Source organism: Epinephelus lanceolatus, chromosome 20, assembly GCF_041903045.1.
Source record: "Epinephelus lanceolatus isolate andai-2023 chromosome 20, ASM4190304v1, whole genome shotgun sequence".
Taxonomy (NCBI): domain Eukaryota; kingdom Metazoa; phylum Chordata; class Actinopteri; order Perciformes; family Serranidae; genus Epinephelus; species Epinephelus lanceolatus.
Genome location: NC_135753.1, coordinates 21,841,704 through 21,859,618, shown reverse-complemented (window position 1 = coordinate 21,859,618; position 17,915 = coordinate 21,841,704). Strand labels below are relative to the sequence as shown.

At 41.8% G+C, this 17,915-nt stretch overlaps 1 protein-coding gene across 3 annotated transcripts; it reads left to right on the top strand.

Annotated features, from left to right (window-relative positions):
• The first annotated feature begins 927 nt into the window (after positions 1-927).
• On the top strand, positions 928-16,357 carry mybl1 (v-myb avian myeloblastosis viral oncogene homolog-like 1). 3 transcript variants are annotated; one of them, XM_033638518.2, is made up of 16 exons: positions 928-1,327; positions 4,930-5,029; positions 5,248-5,319; positions 5,585-5,677; positions 6,448-6,668; positions 7,424-7,625; positions 7,715-7,789; positions 8,061-8,171; positions 9,521-9,760; positions 9,871-10,245; positions 10,368-10,507; positions 10,616-10,730; positions 10,859-10,975; positions 11,132-11,236; positions 11,699-11,890; positions 12,499-16,357. In XM_033638518.2, the coding sequence occupies exons 1-16, from the start codon at positions 1,305-1,307 to the stop codon at positions 12,622-12,624; spliced, it is 2,307 nt and encodes a 768-aa protein (XP_033494409.1). In that variant the 5' UTR covers positions 928-1,304; the 3' UTR covers positions 12,625-16,357. The 3 variants fall into 3 exon arrangements, with proteins under 3 accessions (XP_033494409.1, XP_033494408.1, XP_033494410.1); XM_033638517.2 differs by having other exon boundaries at positions 9,853-10,245; XM_033638519.2 differs by lacking the exon at positions 8,061-8,171 and having other exon boundaries at positions 9,853-10,245.
• The last annotated feature ends 1,558 nt before the right edge of the window (positions 16,358-17,915 follow it).

Below are 17,915 nucleotides of genomic sequence, written 5' to 3'. Positions count from 1 at the left end.
GCTGTGACAAATTAAAAGAAATATAAACATTATGTAACATATAAATAGAAGACATTTCCAGTTGTACTACTACTGTCATTTTGGCTTTATATGCATGAAACCAATAAGCAGTGCAGATGCCAAAGGTTTGTCCACAAGGTGTCAGCAAAACACAATTTAAAGGAGCTGCAGAGTGCACTATGGATATGCGGGAGCTGCCTGTCAAAACGAAAGGATATATTGTGTTATCTGTGTCAGTTTGAATGTTGTAGTCTACATATTATCTGTAACATCGGTATGAATCTCATACCAAACGTCTTAACCTCATTAAATATGATGCAATTACTGTGTGAATCATCATAATAATGTCTGTCCCTTGCAAGGAACCACAATGATGTCAGTTCAAATGCACAGTGCACTCAAATTTATATGTGGATTATTTGATCTAAAAAAAATATGTTCAGTAGAAATATCTGCTTGTATGAATATGTGTTCCTAAATATTAACACAAAATATCATCTCAGCACTGCAGATTACATGGACAAAATCGGAGAATGGATTATCATGCTTGCCTCCAGTGAACTTGTGGTGCTGGGAACCCCCTGAAACCCCCTGAAAGGGCCCCCGAAAGTCCCCGCACCCAACTTTGAGCCACCACCGCCTTAATGAAAAGACCCATTCTGCTGCATCAGTGCAGAAGGTGACAGTACAGTTGTCTAACTTAACGCCCGCCTTCTCACGTTTTCAACCAATCAAACTAACCCACCTCCCACTTCCGACCAATCACAGGCGAGCCTCTCCTCATTTTCTGCCCAATCAGTTTCGAGTACCGACTCCTCTTTTCACAGCCCCATTCCTGACCAATCAGAAGCGAGGCCGCCTGCGCAGAGGGCTGGGCGCGAGAATCGGCGGGATGGACAAAAATCATAACGCCAAATAGAAGTACAGACAAGTAAGATAGAAACAGCCCAGACAGCGGGTAATGAGAGTACTGTGTTAGTCTTTTATACTTTATATCGAGTTTTTGTGTTGCGATATTGACGTTTCGGAAACAAGTAACAGAAGAGATAGTGACGCTTTTCTTTAGAAAGATGTTATCGACAGTTAGTACAGCTTTCCCAAACTAAGCGTAACGTTATGGACTGTACACTAAGTTAGCTAACCGGCTAGCCGAATGCTGCTAGCTAGATGCTGCTGTGTATCAGAGGAAGCCAGCGATGACTTACAGCGATTTCTATGGATAAACATCTATTAATGTGGGATTTTAGACAGCTGCCAAACCACAGGTTCGTCTCTGAAAAGCTTCAATCATCCTATCGACTGTCATGGACAACGTGAAACCACGCAGGTGAGTGCCAGCAATAAGCACTTTGCTATCTGTTTGCCACAGCCACCGGTGCCTCTATGCAACACAAGATAACCTTAGATAGGTTTTACTATCAGTGTGCTTATAAAAGGAGCTGCAGGTCTCATCTTTGACAGCAGAGCATGTGCACCTGCAGAGTCAGACTGTAACGAGGTCAACATACAAGAATGGTAATGTTAGTTCATGAAATGCACCAGTTAGTTAATAGATATATTATATTTAATGGTTAATAACATCTCAAACTAGCCTGAACACAGGTATGGATAGTGTAAAATACAAACAACACTATACATCCAAATGTATACCTTGCAAGTATTACTATTGTTGGAATAATACAGTATACTTTGCATGATATTATTGCCACGCATGGGAGCTCATTATCAGCTCATTGCAGCCTATTGTCAAACAGCAGTTATGTAATAGCAGCATCCCTGTAAACATTACTTAACAAAGCAGTCAAATTAGTTGTCAATAAATAAACGTTTTACCTGGTAAGATATAGTCTCTTAATCAAAGACAAACTAACACACAAAAATCTGGATCAGATCAAATGTTTCCTGTGTTTTTCTATTCCGATTTTTATCATTCTGGTCTTCTTGGAACATCTTGTTAATGCCAAGCCCCAAAGCTCTTCTTTGTTTTTCACAAACCTCAGTAGGAAAAGTACCTGAGAAAACAAGCAGATGTTGTGGTTTGTGGCTAGACTTGATAAGTTATACTGGCTTATTAAACTGTATGACCACCAAGGCCGCAGCACATTCACTATTTACATCTAACAACAGCCAGGTGCACAATAAAAAGGGTATTTGCAATCAAGTGTTAGTAAAAAACACAATTTGTGCAGGAACTATAAGTTAATTAACTGATTACTTTGTCAAAATAATATGAATTGCCAACAATTTATGTAACACGTGAGTTATTTTAGTCGTTTATGAAGCAAAATTTAGTGATTCCAGTTTATCAGATGTGAAGATCAGTCACTATTTCCAGTTTTATCCGACTGTAAATAAATCTTTGGGTGTTTGGGTGGACAAAACAAGCCATTTGAAGATGCGACATGGAGCTGTGGGAAATAGCATTGTGCTTGAACTAATAGTTGAATTGTTTAATATCTAAATTAACCCCAATCCAGGCTGCAGACTTTTTTGGGGGGTTAGTGAGAGAAAGAAATCTACCAGCCACATATTTTACCAGCATTTGGCTAGTGGATGGTGCTACTTTTGTGCCCTGCCCCCTTCACATACCTCTCCTTGTGTTCACATCTGGAGAAAGATGGGTGGCTCTTTCCTCTCACAATTAGAATAGCTCAGGGTTTGACCTGGGGAATGCATGTCCTGTATTTTACAATATACTTTGAACTGTTTATGACTGATGAAGTAAACAAACTGACAATGAATGTTTGGTACATCAGTGTCTGTTTGTTTTGCTGCCTCTGAGGCGTTCACGTGACACTAAAATGGTTCCTTTTAAAACTTTTAAAGCACATTTTAATACTACGTTGTTATTACTCCAAGTGCAAAGAGGTTATATAAGTCTGCCTGTTTTTTTGAAAACTTTTTGAACAACTGGACCGTTAGGACTTTGCCATTCCCCTGACCACACCCCAGCGCACCGCCTCCTCCATCTCAATGACACACACACACTCACACACCTCTGGAGGTGAAAGAGCCTGTTGATGTGGGATCGCCCCTTTCGTCCGGCCCACTTACTCCCCTCCTTCCTGCTTAGCTAAAGCTCCAGACTCACTTTCCCCACTTCTCTTTGCTCTGATGAAGAAGTCAGGTCACACCAAAATTCAGTTGCCATGTTCAAATTTCCACACTGAAGATGACCTTTCATACACAGTCTGATACAAGACCCCTTTGTGTGTGGTTAAGGGCCTGCGTGATTGGCAAGATCTGCTTTACAGTAACAGCTCTCGATAACAGATAACTTAATTTCTCCTCCATTTATTAAATTCTTCTCCACAGCCACAAAGAAAGTGTTGCCCAGCAGCAGGTTTTGTGGGAACACAGAAGTACAGTGCTACCTGCCAACTTCTTGTGTCAGTAGAGAGGAATTTTGTGTTCTTGTATGCAGTCATGTACAAGTACAAGTTGTTTCTTTCTTTCCTTTATATTCTGTCAAGGTTTGTTAAAAACAGTTATCCCCTAAATCTCTAAAGTGAAAGCTCTGCTGTGCTCTTACAGTGTTGTTATGTCTCATATTGAGACCCACCAGTCTGACAAACCCATTTCTATGCAATCCATAATTATACTTTATTTATTTATTTAATTATCTGATTGTTAGTTTACATTTCCGTATTGTTTATTTGAATCGACATAGTCTGTTATGAAAGCAGACTATTACATTTTGTAGTAAATTTGTATTATTTACTCTTATCCATTTCTGTATGATAACTGACTTACCGTAGTTTCAGTGCAATGTCAGAGTCAATGCTGAATAGAAGAAGAAGTGAATGCCTACTTAAAGCAGAGCCTAATACTTGCTCTTCTTGCACCTTTCTGTACTGCTCTCCTTTACCTTGAGAACTTGCATATGCAAAGAATAGCCTTAACAAGCAGAGAGCTTTAGCCTACATGTTTGCATTTGTATAAGCATACATTTTATGACTAATCTGGATACAGCTTTACTGAGCATTTGACTACATTACGTATTGATAGAACTAAGATACTAACATTATTATTAATTATTATTGATGATTTATCCTGGCTTCAGATAAGTGGAGGAAATCTCCGCTATATGTGGGCTAATCTATACAATGTAAAATGCCATAGGCTTGTGCTAATTATGTTAGCATGTTATATTTGTTTGGAAAACATGTTTAGTATAAGACAGTTGTTTTGTCGGTGAATCTTGTGAGTTGTAATGGAGCCAAATTGTGTTACATTACCTTTGTTAAATGTTGCTGTTGTCCCTGGCTTCATATGAGTAGTGAAAAAGTCTGCTAGCTGCTAGGCTAATTTATACAATGTAAAATGCCATAGACTTGTGCTACAAACATTAGCATGTTGTATTTGTGGGGAAAATGTGTCCAGATAAAGACAAGTGTAATGTCTGTAAATGCTGAGTTCTAGTGAAGCTGACTTGTGTACTTGTGTTTGAAGTTGTCTCTATTAAGCCATGATTAATGTGTGTTTAATGTGTGTTTTGGATCAGCTAAACTTTACAGCAGTTCATAGAAACCCTGACACTGACTAGTGTTTTGGAGGTGTAACTGCAGAATGACACAGACATGGCGTAGGCCATGTATGGCATAGACTCTGCATAGAGCTGATGCAGAAATACAGTATAACTCACACTTGAGCGCTTTCCATGCAGTTCCATACTCATCCTAGTATTCTTGCTTACACTGACCTTGTAAAGAGTTCAGTTCAGTTTTAGTTTCAGTTTTACTTTATTAGTCTGCAGGTTAAGGTCAAAGGTACAATGAAATGCACTGGATGAGAGAACAGGTCTGCGCAGCCATAAAAGCACAGTTACAGTAAAGATAATATAAGATAAAAGAAAAGTTTTGGCACAACTAACAGTTTCTTCTCTTCTTTTACTTCCCTTTCTCTGTATCCCTACATATTTTTTTTTAGCAATGATGAGGATGAAGAGCTACACTCCACAGACCCAGAGAGCAAAGAGAAGAGCAAAGATAAAAAGACCCTGTGTAAAGTAAAGTGGTCCCGAGATGAGGTAAGTTTATCAGAGGCACAAGTAAGGTTTTGGGGGGTTGAAGACTATTTGAGTGAAATGGGGACTTTGTACTGCATAAGATTTGTATTTCATCTTCTTGCAAGTAATAACGTCCTTAAGTGTGTGCTTCACACATCTTAGGGGAACCCTAAAGTAGACAGTGTGTGAATGTGGATGCTGGAAGTTCCTCAGGAGGTCTTTTTTTTTCTTCTTCTCAGGATGAAAAGCTGAAAAAACTAGTAGAGCAGCATGGAACTGACTCCTGGAAACTAATCGCTAACTTTTTTCCAGTAAGTATGTAATGTGATGTCTGCATTGTGTAATACGATGCAGGCAAAACTGTTTGAATATTAACAGTAGTATCTTACTGCTTTATGCCATATTGGTCTATCTCTTTCCATTCTAACACTTAATGACCATGCAAACCATTTAGTAATCTCATAATTAACATCATGGTAGGAGCAGTGACTGGAGAGGCAGATTTATATACAGCTGTCAGGAGTTGGTGTAACTGTGGTGTAATGAGGTGTTGTGCTTTGTGCTGCTGTGTCACAGGGGAGGACAGATGGCCAATGTCAGCACCGCTGGCAGAAGGTGCTCAACCCAGAGCTGGTGAAAGGACCCTGGACAAAAGAGGAGGATCAAAAGGTAAGAGGAGCTGGGAGTTTCCTGTTCTGGAGGGTAAAGTAGGCAAATGATAGGGGAGACAGAAAGAAGCTGCAGGGACTGTCGAGAGCAGCAGAGCAACACAATACAAACACAAATGCTACAATAAGCAATGCATTTTTTACCTTCCAACTAATGAGCACATGTGCAAGCTTACTTCCCGCTAAAACCCTCTTGGCCTTAGCTTCCTTTTTTTTTTTTTTTTCGCAAAGTAAATGCTCCACTACGTCATCCCTAATAAAACACAGACTTTCCAAGCCACTAGAGCCAAGCCTTCTTTGTACAGAGTGAAGCTGCAGTATGTTCGCCAGCCCTGAGATGAACAATGCATTCCTTAAATGGATCACGATTCTTTGAGAATGTCAAGAATGGCGTCTCATTCCTCTAAAATCTTGGCATCATCATAGAAACCGAGACCTATCAATAACAGTCTGTGTTGCCAATGGCGACGTCACAGCATTTTTCAGTCTTGACGGAGACAGTCAAACAAGCCGCGCTGCTGCTGCTGCTTCAGTCAAAGCTCTGTAAACACTGGCGCTGCTGTTGGCTCTAAATGAGAAAAATAGAATGATGTGATTTCCTTCTTTATACAAGCTTGTAGTTTGAATGAAGCCAGTTAAGGCCTTACTCCATCCTTTCCTAAAAAAAGCAGAGAAAACTACCACAATATGCAGCAGTGTATATATTTTAAGTTTCTGATTTAGAAATAAAACTGTGCAATAAATGTTTCTCCACTGGTGATATTTGTGCAGGTTATTGACCTGGTGCACAAGTACGGCCCCAAGCGTTGGTCTGTGATCGCCAAGCACCTCCAGGGAAGGATTGGAAAGCAGTGCCGCGAACGGTGGCACAACCACCTCAACCCAGAGGTGAAGAAGTCTTCATGGACTCAGGAAGAGGACCGAATCATCTATGAGGCCCACAAGCGCCTTGGCAACCGCTGGGCAGAGATCTCCAAGCTTCTTCCTGGACGGTAAATATAATCTTGTGCACACATTGCACTAGCTACATGCACATGAATAAGTGTTCATTCAGCAGTGCCGTTTTAAAATGAAAATGATCTCTGTACACACAAGCGCTTTAGCATAATTTCAGATTATCTCCATCAATTCAAACTGACCTGGAACACATATCACATGACCTTCATGTACACTTGGCATGTGTGTGCCGATATAAACAGAAAGTAGATTGTCTACTCTGCTTCACTGCTTGGTTATAGAAAATACTACGGAGATGACAAAAAGTAAGACCAGATAATTCTTTGTTTGGACCAACAAAAAGGTGCAATTGCAGTTGTTGCAATGCAAATACAGCAACATTTCAGAGTGGTACTGGCAGCATTATCTATCACCAGAGGAAGCCACGGCAATGAGACTGACATACCCACACAAGAAGGATAAAATTACAAAAGGTATGCAGACGTAGCTATAATGTCTTTGCTTGGCACTTCGTGACTGATAAACCCCATTTAGGAAGTGAATGCGGGTGCATCAGTGTTTTCAAAAGTCTCCCTTTGTACCTGTCCAGATGAAAACTCAACCCCATAATCAAAAAACTAAAATGGGGTCAGCCATTTTAGGGGTTCCAAAACACTGGAGTAATGTGGATGCTCAGCATAAATGTAGCAATAGTTACACTGTTTAAATAAAAAATGTGTTAGTGTGGATTTAGCCCGAGTCATGCAATAGTGTAATTTGCTGAAATACTACTGATTTTTCTGCCCATTAGGACGGACAACTCCATCAAGAACCATTGGAACTCTACCATGAGGAGGAAGGTGGAGCATGAGGGGTACCTGCAAGATGGCTGCAAGAGTTTCACTTCCTCTCATGCTGGAGCGAAGAGACGCCAACACAGACCGTGTCCTCAAACTCCAACAGAGTCCCAGCACTGTGACCACAGTCCCCTGCCTATACCAGGACCCAACCAGGTCCAGTTCCCTTCAACACTCTACTCTATATGGTGTTATGATTTACTTTATTTGTTGTCTGTATTTAAATGTGGTCCTTTGTATTTTAGATGGGGGGATATCCTTATGATCCTCACAGCGGACACCTGATGGACGGTCTTCCTGATAATTCAGGCTTCATGTTGGTGAGTCTTTGTGTGTTTCATTGCATGCCAGTGGGAAAACTTGTCACCCTCTTTATTTTCTGGACTTTCTGTAATTACCTTTGTGATTGCTAACTCTGGACTTCAAATCAAGCACTTGAATGTCCCGTTATTTTCACCTAACATTCAAAATCTTAAATGCTCCTGTAAATATTTTGTGTGTGTAAATCTGTTTTTTGTCTGTTTATTTTTTAACTTCTTCCTTTCCTCCTGTCCTTCTCGACCTCTCCTCCCTGACGTTTGTTTATTTCAGCCATCCTGCCTGGATGATCCTGACAGAGAGCAAAGAATTAAGGAGCTTGAGCTGCTGCTTATGTCAGCAGAGAATGAAGTCCAGCGACAAGTGCAGTGCAGAGGTCAACGTGTAAGAACACACTCCGAACGTGTGTTTGCATACTTAGTCAGCATAGCCTGCGTGTGTTTGCAGCTAACATACACTGTAAAAAGTCATTTTTAATATTTTATATTATCTAATCAAACATTGAGTCTTGAAATCAAATCAAAGTGAGATTAAGAGATAAAATTATCAGTTTTCTTGAATCAGGTGTTTTTTCTTCACCTCGCACTAAACACTGGTTCACAGAAAATTCTCAAATCAAGATTTTAAGACTTGAGACTAAATAGACTTTTTGCAGTGTATACATGTGAAAACATGACTGGCACTCACGTATGCTAGCTGTAGCCTGATTTGCTGTAGTGTTGCTATAGTAACTGCCTTCCCCATCTCGCTACTCATTCAGACTGGCCTGAAGCTGTGCTTGGTAGCCGCCCCACCTACCCCCATTACCATCGTTCCAAACCTGCTCCGTCATCCCCTCAAGTCCTCACCCCCATGCCCACGCTCAGCCAGCAGTTTGAACCAAGCACTCTCCTCTGTCTCTCCTGTTCCTATTCTGTTTCTCCTGACACTGTTTTCACATTTAATTCACTCTTCTTCACTCATTCATGCCATTTGTCTTCACAGTCAGTGACTTCATACTGAATGATTGACTGGTCAAGATTGATATGTTGTAATATCACCTGTGTTCCCCACACTTTCTTAGTCCCAGATAATTTTAAAACTGATCCAAATTTAGAGTAATATTATTTAACATCTACAGATCACACCATTTAAAGCTATAGTTGATAACTTTTATACAAAATAACGTTTTTATTAATATTTGCTGAAACTGTCGGTGTATTCACGCAGAGAATGAGACAGATAATGTGTGAAAAAAAATCATACTCCTGCCTACTTGACTGTCTTGTGGCGGTGCTTAGTGCTTTGTCACAACTCTCTCATTTTACAGCTAAACAGTACACTAAAATATGTTTCTGAAAACATTTGAGGTGAGAAATTTGCAATGCAGTCACAAAACTTGATTTATATTTTATCAGCGCTGTCTAGTTTTAGAGTTTAGTGGCGTACAAACAGTGATTGAGAGGATTGACAGCTGTTTGAGAGATTCCTCAGCTCTGATAGGTAGTTGTCCATGTGCTGCGGTAGATTCTAGCAAATGCTAGTACAAGTAGTAGGAAGAGGAGGAGGGGCATGATTTTTTCACAGATCATCTGCCTCATGTACAGTACCTCGTTCAGAATACAGTGACACTCTCAGCGAATATGACACAAAGTTATTTTCATAAAAGTTATCAACTCCAGCTTTAATCAGACATCACTTTGCTGCTGGAGTCAGAGTTCTAACACCCTTATTCTCTCATCCTGCCCCCTCAGAGTGCAGAGCAGTACTCATCCTGGTCCGACAGTGTGTCAGATGACACGATGACTAGAAGTAATAGCAGCCTTGAGGAGCAGGCGGAGAGAAGGCCCTGGAGGAGCCCTGAGATCCCCCAAGGACCTCCACCACAGCTTCCTGTCTCGCCCAGCAAGTTCCTGGCCGTAGAGGCCAGCACTGTGCTCTCGACCCTGCAGACCATACCGGAGTTTGCAGAAACTATGGAGCTCATTGACTCAGTGAGTAACAGAAGGAGCAGAGCGGAGAGCAAATATATCCCTGTATGAATATTTTAAACAAAAGTCATGAATGTATTAAAGATCTTCTGTAGATGTGTTTTGCTCTGCAGGACCCTGTGGCGTGGAGTGACGTGGCCAGTTTCGACTTGTCAGAGTCAGCGACACCACCCAGGCACAACCAGGCAGGGTACACCACTCTCCTGCAAGAGCGGACGATTGACAGTTCAATGGGCTACACAGTCAACACTCCGAACGCCATTTCTGGTCGTGATAAGAGCTGTGCTCCATTTAGTCTGAGCGGCGTCACCTCCCTGACTCCTATCAACTCATCCAAACCCACTCAGTCATCCATTGGGAGAAGGAGGAGAAGAGAGAGGGGGGAACCGTCTCCTTCATGTGACAGGACCTGCTCCTCTTTCTTGGAGAATATCTCAAATTCTCCCAAGAAAACGCCCACAAAGTCACTGCCATTCTCACCGTCACGAGTAAATGTTTTCTTTCTCTACACACCCTAAACCACACCTCTGCTGACTACTTCCTTGTAGAGTTGTTATACTGAGGTCACATTAGTCATGTGGCTAATATGCCGTGTCTGTGTGTTCTCCAGTTCTGCAACATATCAGGTTCGGAGCATCTGAATCTGGAAAATCCCGCCCTCACCTCAACCCCTGTGTGTGGCCAGAGATGTCTCCTCAACACACCGCTCCACAAAGAAACCACACCTAAGCACCAGAAAGAGAATGATGGGTAAATATATTAAAACACATCCCACACAACTGGTAAAAAAGCCTGTAGATTGCTATGCATTGTGGGAATTTTGTGCCCAGTGTTGAATATTTTCTGTCACCTCTCTAGTTTGCAGACCCCCAAAATCCGTAAAACTGTCATGATTCCAACCCCGCGAACGCCGACTCCCTTCAAGAACGCTTTGGCTGCCCAGGAGAAAATGCATGGGCCACTGAAGATGGAGGTGAGAGGTCAAATGTGACTGTGTGCATTTTTTATTTACCTTTATTGTGATAACCTTTTTATTATTTTATGCTACATATGGCTGCATGAGCTTGTGATAATAATCATGTGTATGTTTTTGTTTTTCAGCCACAGCCGTTGGCATTTCTGGAAGAGGACATTCGAGAAGTTCTGAAGCAGGAGACTGGAGCCGACATCTTTAACAGAACAGACATCCAACCAGACTACAGAGCGTGGAAACATAATGTACATGTAGCATGCACATGTTTTCCATCATGGAACTATACTACCTTCTCTCTGTTATTTTGGAGAAACAAATACTTTTTACTGAGCTCACTCGTAGTGTGGAGTCAAAACTGTGGAGCATTTGCTGTTATTTATATCTTGGTCCTTTGATTTCAGATTGATGGTCCAGCGAGAAAGGTGCGCAAGTCTCTTGTGCTGGACCCCTGGGGAAAAGACTGCCTAAATGTCCAACTCTTTCAAGAGCAGCTCAACAATGCACAAGTAAGTCTCGATACTGGTTGAAGATAACAGCTTCAGATTCTGTAACTACATGAGAAAAATAGATAGAATCAGTAGATAACATGGATATGTGAAGAAGAAGGGCACATAGCCCTAAAAACATTCTTAGTGTCTAACAATAGTGAGGTGTGATTGTACTGGTAAACTGGTTTCTATATACAAACTGTAAATGTACTGGCTCAGATTGAGCCTGTAAGTGGCAGGAAAAAAAGCACTTTTAGTGGACATGCCCTGAATGGTTACATTGCACCCTGTTTTTCTGGCTGCTGGCTGCAGTGGTCTTGATCAGTACTTGTTGTGGCCATCAGTCACATAGACACAAAAACATGGGAAAATTGGGTCAAGGTTGGACAGGACCAAAGTCACCCTTTAAATTCAGCATCATCATCACTTGTATAGTTCCTTCTATGTAGCTATTTCATTTATTAAATCTGTTATTTGCAGGTGCCAGATGAAAGTTTACTGTCAGGCTCTTCATTGGTCACCTCAATCTCTGAGCAAGAAGAGTGTAGCCGTTCTTTGACTTCTGGGCGAGAGGAGACCTCACTAGTCCCTGTTCATCCTCATCGCTTTACCAGCCCTCGGATGAAGAAGCTTGTCTCCTCCCACAAAGCACCAAAACATGCTGTTGTACAGGTACGTAAGTCATTAAAGGGGACCTAGTTTGCTCATTTTCAGGTTCATACTTGTGTTTTGATTTTCTACTAGAACATGTTTACATGCTTTAATGTTCACTCTGTCTGAAACGCTCCATTTTGGCGGCTCTCCTCCCAAATAAGCCCAGTTGGCTCTGATTGGTCAGCTTTTCTGGGTCTTCTGCAACGTCATTGCAGCAGGGGAATGACTTTAATGGAGTATAGCGGCACCATTTTCCCTGAAAAATCACCTATAAAAGCTTCTGAAAACAAGCAGACATGTTCAGTCAGAAATATGATCCCAAATTAGGGAGAAATTAACGACGGCAACCAAGATTAAATGTTTCCCTGATGTGAGCATGTAGCTTCATGTAGCAGTTTAGTGTAGTGTTTGTAAAGTAAACACTTGCAGTAGTGAAAAAGTCCATCACGAGCTGACGTTAGCTTGTCTCAAATGTAGAAAAAAAACGATGGAAACAGCACTCGGAACAATCTGAAGCCTGAGGTTTTTGCTCACATGGATTGCTTTTACGTATGTTTACCTCGTTATGTGAAACTTAAGCCATGTTTAATATGAACAGCTGTCATTGTAACATGCCTTCTCTGCAGGTGAGTGATTGGGAAGCAGTGGTTTATGGGAAGACAGAGGACCAGCTGATCATGACAGAACAGGCCCGTCAGTACCTGACCCCCTACACGTCTTCTGGCTCTAACTCAAGAGCCCTTGTGCTTTAAAGCCGTCCCCTTGCTGCGCAGGCAACACTACTACACCCCGTCCAACAACTAAAACCTCCACTGAACCCAGTAAGAGACAATCCAGTGAAGACAAATAATTTTAGTTTTTCTTTTGAAGCAGAAATGCACTGCCACGGACGACCACAAAAAGGCATGGCTGCTGGTTTTTAAACACATTTCAAGGTCACTGCCCAAGTAGTTTCTTGTTTATAGGTATGTGTTTTCCTTTGAATACACACAACCTGGCAACGTAAGCAGTTTTGTACAGATATGATAAGGCTAGAATGTTTTTCCTGCACTAGTCAGTAATGTTGAAAACAACCTACACATACAGTAGGCTATAGACATAGAGTGTTTATTAATAGCAGTGGCTGCTTCTGAGTTTTATATTGTTAATATATTGTTTAAATGACAAGAAAGACGTTTTATAATGTAACGCTACTCATTGTGTATCTCCTCCAACTTGTTTTGCTAAACTGCCCCGTCGCTGTTGTCAGATAAAAAACCACGTACATGCAAAAATTCACAGCTTTGTATTGACACCATTGTATTTTTAAAATCACACCATGGGTTTTTAACTCTCTGAGACCCACCATAGACCCTTTTTTGTCTTGTTTAGAGGAGACAGGTGAGTTTTAGGGGGAGTTTGCAGGTCAGTAGTGAATGCCACATAGAAGTAGTACACATTGGGGCATCGGTGGCTTAGTGGTAGAGCAGGCGCCCCATGTGCAAGGCTGTTGCTGCAGCGGCACGGGTTCGACTCCAGCCTGTGGTCCTTTGCTGCATGTCTCTCCCTCTCTTTCTCCCCCTTCACGCTAATCTGTCCTATCGATTAAAGGCTTAAAAATGCCCCAAAAAATATCTTAAAAAAAAAGAAGAAGAAGTAGTACACATCATCTGAAAGCAGAGATCCTTAAGATTATTTGAGATGCAGCTTAGCACTGTGTGTCCAGTTTTACTAGTAATAAATCTGTTATGAACTTGTGTTTGGTTAGGCGCCTATTCCAAATTTGAAAGATTAGATTGTATAAGGCTTAAAACATTATAATGGAAGTATATGATGTCCACTCCCATCATCGATTACGTCTTCAAAACTTACCCAATTTATGCAATTCCGAGACTGAAGGGACCTATTATGCGGAATTTTCAAACACTATCAGCGAATATTACACATTTATTTATTCATTCAGTTTCCATAACAGCTTATCCTCTTGAGGGTCGCGGGGGGCTGGAGCCTATCGCAGCTGACACTGGGCGAGAGGCGGGGTACACCCTGGACAGGTCACCAGACTATCACAGGGCTGACACATAGAGACAGACAACCATTCACACTTATGGGTAATTTAGAGTCACCAATTAACCTGCATGTCTTTGGACTGTGGGAGGAAGCCGGAGCACTCAGAGATAACCCACACTGACACAGGGAGAACATGCAAACTCCGCCTAGAGGGGCTCCCACACCCTAGAGTTCGAACCCCCCACCCTGTGTCCGAACCAGGAACCCCCCTGGCCCACATAAAGTGGGCGTGTCTTTACATGGGAGACTTGTCGGTGTCCATAAAACCCATTGTCGTCCTTGCCAAAATTTAGCCTAACATTGGAGTGTTATTTTTAGCCTCCTTCCTGACAAGTTACCACGACATGCTTGGTACCACTACAGCCTCTAAAGACAGGGAGCGCCAACACGGGTCTCAGAGGGTTACCTAGACACACACAGTCCAGAATAACCATTGCTTTGACATTACAGAAACAGAAGTGCAGTTACGTGGTTTTTTATGACGGCAGCATTACATTGCTGAATGCCTATCCATGGTGATGTGAACTTTTTTTGAGGATGTTAGTAAGAAACTGTCAGTATTGCACTACTGAGTTGATTTCACTGCTGAGAAAGGAGCAGTGTGTTTAAGGGCAAACTGGATAGCACTTGTGATGGTATCTTTGTTTAACAACTCGTTTCCTTTCCAAGGCCATAGTGTCCATCGAGACATCGGTTGAATGTATTTCATTGCAATGTACATGTGTAAGAACCTCAATAATGGAAGGGTACCTTAATGTTTATTTCTGTTTGTTTTATTTATTATCTGACAGCTCTAAAGCTTAGATATTAATATAAATCGGACACCGTGAGGTTTTTTTTTTTTTCGTTTTTTTTTTTTAAGAAGTTTAACTTTGCTGACAAAACAGCCTAAAAACCCTCACCTGCTCTCAAAACAGTTCTCTTTGTAACAGAAAATGAATGGTCACCATTGCTTTGATAGTGAGCAGTTTTCATATCATCAGTGTTCTACAACAAGCATTTGGCCGAGAAGGATTTACTTGTTATTGTGAAGGCTGTAGGTTTTATTTATTTAATGTCTACTAATTTATTTATTTCTAAAAAAAAAAAAAGAAAGACATTTAAGAGAAATTATTGAAGAATTTTATTGTCTTTTCTCTTTCAAAATCAGGATTGGGATACAGTTTCATTACTCCAAGTTAGAAGAACGTGCACTGCCACTAATTTTAATTTCTCTTCCTGATCAGGCATGATCTAGCAAATAATCATCGTGTAGTCGTATCTGTGATCTTGTAACATATAGATAGGACATTTTCTTTCTTTGATTCAAATGTGTTCTCCGCTCTTAGGTAGCAGGACTCCATCTCCGACCTCTAATCATAGACAAATTGCACTTTTTACTCGTCATTTAATTTTAAATGTTTGTTCATTCTAATGATGTAGCTCTTGTCCTTATTTTTGTTTTATGGTGTGTGTTTGCATGTTAGACGGTTGTCTCCCCGTTTTGTAACGAATGCTGACATTATGATCCTGCTGCTTGATTTTAACATGTTCTCTTCTCCTGTTCTGCTGCAGAAATGCGTGTTTAAACACACTACATCGAAGCCTTACCTTAACATTTTTATAGACAGATGGCTTTGAGCGACAACACAGCTAACACAGACCGTCCTATAACTCAGATATCCTGCTGAAACGACCTCGAGCAAGACCCTAAACCTTTACCTGCTCGCTCATTATTTGACACTGCGTAAGAACAAAATGTAAATATGCACAGATTTGGGTGTGACTCTGAAGAAATGTACTGCACTGTGCTTCCAGCTGATTCATGTCATTTTTAACCCTTCTGAAACGTAATCTGCCGAAGGGACACTACAGCTATAAATGGTCTTCTTTGTATTATTGGCATTAGTGGGTCCAGTATTAGTTATAATCTGGATTATCCTGCATTAAGCATTTGAGTGAGAATAAGAAGGGAATCTTGTCAGGGAGATCAAGTGGAAAGATCAGGAGTGCGCAACTCTAAAACAGAAAGTAGACAAACATCCACGTGAGACGTTTGATTCTGGTGGCTGCGATGTGTCTGATCTGTATATAATTGTGTCGTTTGTTCTGTTTGTTGGTTTGACTTGTGTTTGTACATTCCATTTGTTAACATGTTTGTACGTTAACAACATTTGGCCATGTAACATCATAGGTTTTGAGGGAATTAAGTACATATATACAGGATAGTAGCAGCTGTTATATACTACTGTAGTTATGCATGAGCAATACACAGGATGCTGGACTTTGCTTTAACTGACGAGGTGAATCACAGGTGTAACACACGCTCTGTGTTGTTTTGTTTTGTTTTTTTTTGGTAGCATTTTCAGCTGAAATCATAACCAAGGTACCATAGAAATCCTGCCAACTGTCTTTGTAACCATGTACTTAATTTGGAAAAATAAATGCATATGTTGCATGACATCTACAGCGTTTTGAACTCTGTTTTGAAACCAAGCCGAGCTCACCTTCTCTGCCAACTGCCCCTGTACAAATTAGAACAGGTTACATGCTATTTCCCACATAATAAAGATTTCTTATGATCCTTTGGTTTATCTGACATGCTCACAGCAGGTGTAGCAATCTCTTGAGCTCTTGCCAAAAACAGATTCCTTTAATTTTTTTTGAAGGCACTGGAAATCCAAATCTTCCACCTTAATCCTGTCACTTGTCCATAGGTGGAGCTGACAGCCATGCAGGTGGATAGCTTGGGTGTGGGACTGACAACTGATAGAGTGGTTTAAGCTGAACCCCCCCTGTCATGTGTGTATGTATATGTTGGGATGCTGTCAACTTGGCCTGGGGTCCAGGGACACGAGCCCCCTCCATCAGAACAAGAGGCCTCTCCACAGGGTCAGCTGCTGGCCCTAAAGGGGCCCACTCACCCATGACTTAATGCCCCCGGGCTCCTTTGTCCTCTGGGCTGTTGGTTTTACAGGCCCATTCACTCAATTGCCCCCCAAAACGGAGGGAGGCAAAGGACGTGACGACTTGCCTTATGCTGAAGGAGCAGCAGTGGTGCACATGCATACAAACAATGTGCGCATAAACACACGGGCGCCGCATGCACGCCATGTCCACTTAATCAATCTGTCCTCCCTTCGCTCTTGTTCTTGTACAAGAGGGTCTTTTGTTCTTGGGTGACCCGCACTTGAGTTGAAAGATGTCAGCGACCTTTTGGCACTTAATTGGTTATTGGCAGCAGCCCCTCCACCTTATGCTTCGTGCATGTGTTTAAAGGGAGCGCGTTTGAGAGTAAAGTGACTTACTGACATGTAGACACATAGATACCTGTGGCATGCAGAACGCAAAACTGAATTATATTGTCCATCTTTTTATTTGAATATGCTGTAAAACTTGACACGCCATAGTCTGCACCACCCATTTTTGGCATCCACAACAGGTCTGGTACCATTTATACATCCTCAAGCTCCATGAGTCAGTTGTTCATGGACTCAGTAAGGTGTGTGTGTTCAGTTTCATGTCTACCTAGCACACTGAAGACATGAAACAGAGCCTGCAGGCGACCGACCAAACCTCCCATGCCTTCCTCTCTGGAGCACACGCCCGAAAGCAAGCACACAAACTCTCACACACGCGCACTGTTTGCCTTTGTGTATGCTAGACAGCAGATGGCAGCCCATTATTGGGCTGACAGAGCAGTCATCTGGCAGGCACCCTGTTACCCTAACCCCCCCCCCCCCCCCATCCCCCCGAAGACACCCAGCACAACACAGCATGGATAGGACACTTTTAGGCGGGAGAGTCGACAGCCCTGGGAGTGTGTGTGTGTGTGTGTGAGTGTGTGTGTGTGTGTGTGTGTGTGTGTGTGTGTGTGTGTGTGTGTGTGTGTATGTCCAAATTGGACCCTGGCCTTTCCGCCCTATATAGGTCACTGTTTCCACTTGTGTGTGTCAGTGTGTGAGGTAAGTCAGGCTCCAATTTTGAGTGGGCATTTGTCATGTTTTGAATGTAC